At 31.5% G+C, this 6,300-nt stretch overlaps 1 protein-coding gene across 2 annotated transcripts in view; it reads left to right on the top strand.

The window, feature by feature from the left end:
- The window catches only part of LOC111630688 (low-density lipoprotein receptor-related protein 1-like), a 138,289-nt gene that overhangs the window by 61,427 nt on the left and 70,562 nt on the right, over positions 1-6,300 (top strand). For both annotated transcript variants that reach the window (XM_023374831.1, XM_023374839.1), the window contains one exon: positions 5,922-6,161. In XM_023374831.1, coding sequence (XP_023230599.1) covers positions 5,922-6,161 — 240 coding nt within the window. The remainder of the gene's footprint in view (positions 1-5,921; positions 6,162-6,300) is intronic.

The following is a 6,300-nucleotide window of genomic DNA, read 5'->3' on the forward strand; positions in this document are numbered from 1 at the left end:
TTGGGAATCCCTACAATGACAATGCTATTAATTACTTCCAAAAGAATCTTGAAGAGAGAAAAGCAATAGACATTGAACAAATTCTTTAACATCCACAAACAGAAAAGACTGTGTATGTACAGTAGAGCATCGATTATCCGAATACCAATCAACCGAAACATTGGTTAACCAAAAGCATTCCAGTCGGCAAATTCAAATTTTTGCTAGGGCTGTGGCATTGCAGCACTCTTCCCCTCCCTGCCGAACTGAACTGTAGGCCTAGTTTAATATATTACATTATGTAAGGTATGTATTTGTAAGATGTGTGGTACAAATTATGTACAGTACAGTTTTGTGTTTAATATACTTTTTGTAAATGATCAGTTATCCAAAAAAATCAGTTATCTGAACAACCCCATTCCCGAATTGTTTCGGATAATTGATGCTTTACTGTATGTATTTTTATTATTTTATAAGTAAACATAGTGTAAGTTCGCCAACTTTCGGGGGGAATCGTTAATCCCGCGTCAGAATGATCTAGGGTCGAACGTATGTGGGTGTGGTGGAGGAGACACAGATGACAAGAATCTCACAAAAACCCGTTTATTTTATACATAAAATTAAACTTACACCTAGGAACAAGAATTATCTTGATACAGTTGACTGTTTAGACGTCGTGGATGTTTATCTATCGTCACTCGGAGATGGGCCCCGGGGCTGCGGCAGGTAAGGAGACTTGTTGGGAGGTGTCGGCGGCACGGCTCTTTCGATGGACACTTGTGCGGACTCTGCGTTTCTGTGCGTCGACACACACAGAGAGTTTTCGCTCCGGACTTTTTGGAGTGTAAGTACTCAGTAGCACAGTTTACGGAAGAAGTCCCTCTGTCCTTGAAGATCGGGGATTATATCAATCTCCGTTCTCCAATTTGTTTTCTGATTGGCTCCCTCGTCTGTTTCTAAGCGAAAAACGATTCCTTTTCGAGTCACGAGAAAGATCCGCCTTGAAGAATCTACTTGACACCATCCGTTATTCTGGCTGCAAAATGTTGATGGAACTTTGAAACTTGCGCTCATATTTTCCACCATTGTTGTCTAGTCTGTGACGTTTTTTGAAATTTAACGACACGACGCGATGTCCTTTTTCGTCATTAATCTTTCCTCTTTTCCAAATTTCTATGTTCTAATTATGTGCATATGAACGACTTTTCAAAGGTCCATCTCTACTGGAGATCGTTTGTTTACAATTATTAATTAATCATTTAAAATTATTACATTCTGTTTACATCAATAAAGTTTTTTTTTCTCTCATCGCGGTTTCATATGACTAACACAACTAATTCGATCTTTGATCGGTTTTTAACAATAGACGATTTTTTCTTCTAGTTTCGTTTTAATAAATTTCTAATAATAAATATTTAATTTCAACTCCTTTTTGGGGCTTCACAATAGTAATAAAGTACATAATTTTTTATTTTTGGGGGTCTCCAGAACAAATTAATCAAATTTCCATAAAAATGTATGGTAAATTGATAATCGGGTAGCAAACATGGTCTTGGAATGGATTATGTTCATAGACTGATCATCCACTGTATATGTTTTTAAAACTAATTAAAATTATATGGAAAAATTTTGAGATCATCAAATTAATTGTTGATTCTTTAAAGGAAGTTGAAAAATAGTTGAAAGAGATTTGTTAAAACTATTAAATGAATTGTATTGTGGCAGCATCAATAAAAAGTAGAGCGAGCTAGCAAAGTTTAATCAGTTATAGTCTCTCTCACTAAAATAGAACAAATTTTAATCAATTATAATATCTGTTTTCATATTTTTCAAACAACTGGAAAAGATGAGATATTTCAAAAAGAACACCTAGCATCTGTGTTTAATAATAAGTGTGATCGTAGGGTCAGTGTCTCTTTGATACCGCATCAGGGGCCATATTCTGGTCACTGTCTCTGGTCTCTCGTCTCTCACAAGCCGGTCGTTAATTGGCTAATCATTTGGATTAGCCAATCAGCGACCGGCTTGCGAGAGACGAGAGACCAGAGACAGTGACCAGAATATGGCCCCAGGATGTGACACCACCGAGTCTCTCAAGACTCGGAAATTGCAACTTTACATCATATGAATGGTCGCAGGTAAGCGGTTGGATTTGGAGTAGAGGTGAGGAGAGATAAATGAGGAAGTGATTCACTCGGAAGATTAATAAACAATAACAATTTTATTTTAGCGGGCATGAGTACTTGATATACGATCATAGACATCTTGGATTGATATATATATCCTTAGATTATCGAATCTAACTGTCACGAGAGAGAGAGAGAGATGATATTCACGTGTGGATAAATACCTTATAAAGAAGTCGAGGATTGATGACTGGATGATTCACCTTCGGGGTTCTTGGGGTGTTTGATGGAATGTTCTTGATATTTAGCATGTTCAGGTAACAGGAGCAACTTTGGAGGGAGGTATCCAACTAGTGTTGAGGCACTCAGGTGCGTAAGATATCCTTATGATAAGGTCGGCGGATGCACAGTATTTTAGCACACTTTGGAAGTGACTTGTGAGGGCGAACTTTCCAGGAGGCAAACTTTGGAGGACGACTGACTGGATTTGTCATCGCTCTCCCTTGTTATTTGGGTTCCTTCTGGTTTTTTCCATGAGGTCAGGAGTCTGTTGTTAAGGGTCTGGTGTCCAATACTGGAACTTTATTGAAAGTTCTGGGTGACACACTAATGACTAGATGGATCATCCTCAACAAGGAAACAAGTCTGTGGGAAATAATTTTTATGATAGCTCTTGATAAAAAAAAATCAAAGTCAAACGATGAAACTGTAAAATGATCAAGGGTCAAGATAACACTTTCATCCATTCGTCCTTCACATTAGCTATTTGACACTTTTAGTATAATGAAATATAAAAATAAATTTATTATTAAAATCAAATCTAAAATTTGAGATTATGTCATTATAAGATATTACTAATTGATTTAATCTTAATTATAAAAGGAGAATAATTACAGAAAAGAAATTATGATTATAGACTAATGCATAAATATGTTTAAATCAGATTAATAATGATTCTTGTTTATTCTAATAATTTTTAAATCATTAATAAGCATTAGTGTAGGCCAAACATGATCAATAATGAAACAAAGATAATTGGATTAACAGAAGTAACAAAAATAAGACTACTGAGAGCTGATTCTTGAGGAATGTTGGTTAAATGGGTGAACAAAATTTGCTTTCTGATTTTTGTTGATTCTAACTTTTTTAAAAATTAATAAAGACACAAACTATAAACTTATTTATTTATATAGAAAGGCAGATCTGACAAAATGACTACCTCCTGATTTGACTACCTCCTGAGTATTCACAAATTTGATTTTTTCTACAGTATGTTTTATTACTATGATCAAAACTTTTGCTCATAAATTGTTTATATTGTAGAGGTTTTTTAATTCATTCATTTAAGTTTCAAATTTATCAAAATCTTTCTTGCAAAAATAAAAAAATTCTTGCCAGAAAGTTTATCAGCAACCATGGAGAATGTGGAAAGAGAATGTCTATTTGAATTTATGAATGTTTAAGAGGCAGTTGCTTGCAAAACCTAATTTTCTTATTTTTTTTGTTTTTGAGTTATGTAAGTTTTCTGTTTTTCATTTGTGTGTGGATTTTTTTAATTACAATCATCAAGAATCGGAAAGTCCTTTGCTCTTGTTGTGCATACAAAGTTATCAAACAAAATAGGGACTATACGTAGAATAATTTTTACAATAAAATAATTATTAAATCAAGAAAAAATAACAAGAATAAAGTCAGAGTTGTCATTGAGCTATATGATTAATGATAATGAAATAATCGAATCAAATACTGATAGAAATCAATATAGATTGTATAATATTGGCAGATTTTCTTTAAATAGAATCAAGAATAGCTGTACTAAATGTCAATGAGATATATAATTTGACAAAACTGGAAAAGTAATCAAACAAAAGAAGCAGTATTCCTTGTATAATTGCAGCAATATGTTTAATTAGCCAAGAACATTTTTGACATACTTCTATAGACCTTGTTCAGTGGAACATCAAACTTAAATGAAAAAGAAAAAAAGAACATTCGAAAAATATATTAAATGCAACATAAATAATTTAAATTGAAAAGAATGGGAGGAACATTCTAAATCAATGAAACATTCATACAGTTTAAATATAAGGGATATAAGAAATAAATAAATACATATTATAATCAAAACTTAAAAACATAAATACAAGCAAATGTCAATGATACAAAAATAGCAAACATAAATGTTAAAAGATTATTGTGACTTATTTGGAGATTGACAATTTTTATTTATTACAATAATTATTTCTTTTGATTCTGATGAAACCGTGTTGTTGTTATTAAGCTGATTCTTTGCAGACACACTAAGGTGACATATATCAACACTTGGCAACTTATTGACTATTTATTCAGTTGGGACGCCTTTTACATTACGCGTTTCGGGCATTGGCCCCTCTTCAGCCAACTAGACATAAAAAATAAAACATGAGAAAATTTGTACAAAAATACGCGAGTAGATAAACTGTTTTTTTAAAAAAATTTTTTTAAAAACATACCATAAAACACAAACCACTATTGTACAGATGTCGTACAGGATGGACAATTTCATATTTCATATACAACTTGGAGAACAAACAAGGTCGACGATAATCATTGGAGAACAAACAGGGTCGTAGATAACAGCTTGACTACTGGGCTTTTAAATATGGCTTTCTTATAATTTACACAAAATTCAAATAAATAGATTGACAATTACAACATATCTTAACAATATTTGTTTTTACCTGTGGTTGATATTCGCATATTACACCGAAATTCATTCGATATTAGTTGTCGCCCTTTCTTTCCGAACAAAATTTCACAAAGTCATCTTAGCAATATTATCCAAACTGCCAATTTACATAGAACATACTTAAAGCAATTACATTAATTGTACAAACTAGTAATTATTATTTGTATTACTTACAATTCATAAAGACATACGATTTAAGTTGNATACAAATAATAATTACTAGTTTGTACAATTAATGTAATTGCTTTAAGTATGTTCTATGTAAATTGGCAGTTTGGATAATATTGCTAAGATGACTTTGTGAAATTTTGTTCGGAAAGAAAGGGCGACAACTAATATCGAATGAATTTCGGTGTAATATGCGAATATCAACCACAGGTAAAAACAAATATTGTTAAGATATGTTGTAATTGTCAATCTATTTATTTGAATTTTGTGTAAATTATAAGAAAGCCATATTTAAAAGCCCAGTAGTCAAGCTGCTATCTACGACCCTGTTTGTTCTCCAATGATTATCGTCGACCTTGTTTGTTATCCAAGTTGTATATGAAATATGAAATTGTCCATCCTGTTCGACATCTGTACAATAGTGGTTTGTGTTTTATGGTATGTTTTTAAAAAATTTTTTTAAAAAAACAGTTTATCTACTCGCGTATTTTTGTACAAATTTTCTCATGTTTTATTTTTTATGTCTAGTTGGCTGAAGAGGGGCCAATGCCCGAAACGCGTAATGTAAAAGGCGTCCCAACTGAATAAATAGTCAATAAGTTGCCAAGTGTTGATATATGTCACCTTAGTGTGTCTGCAAAGAATCAAATTATTTCTTTTTTAAATATCATATAATGGTTATTATGATATATAATTAAGAATTTAACAGTACGCAACGTTTTTATAAAAAATGTTAAAAATTTTTCACATTAAAAAGTTGCTAGTTCTTAAAGATTATTTTATGTAATGAATAATTGTTTTTTTTTTTTTTTGAATGTTTATAACATAATTATTTGCTTCTGTTACTATGTTTGAAACAATATACATTAACCTAAAATAAAATTAAGATATGCCTAATATATCTAAATTTTACTTTATAGCTGCCAAGCAAGGACAGTTTCTTGTATATAGCAGAGGAAGACCAGGTGCAATTAAAGGCATAACAATGGGTTCAGGTGGTAAACAAGAAGAAGTTATGGTACCAGTAATGGGATTGAAACGTCCGGTAGCTTTGGATTATGATGCTCAATCACATTATATTTATTATTCGGATGTGCAAAGATTTATTATTGAAAAACAAAAAATTGATGGATCAGAAAGGGAAATTTATTTAGATGAAGGTAATTTTTGTATTTTGATTTTATTATTATATTTAATTAAATTTATAGATATTTTAAAATAAAATCAGAAATTATATTTATATAGCATACAATAATCAGCAAGACATCTTTTGATTTCAGCTCAAAAAAAAATATATAT

Source organism: Centruroides sculpturatus, unplaced genomic scaffold, assembly GCF_000671375.1.
Source record: "Centruroides sculpturatus isolate CEXI.00-Female unplaced genomic scaffold, Cexi_2.0 scaffold20, whole genome shotgun sequence".
Taxonomy (NCBI): domain Eukaryota; kingdom Metazoa; phylum Arthropoda; class Arachnida; order Scorpiones; family Buthidae; genus Centruroides; species Centruroides sculpturatus.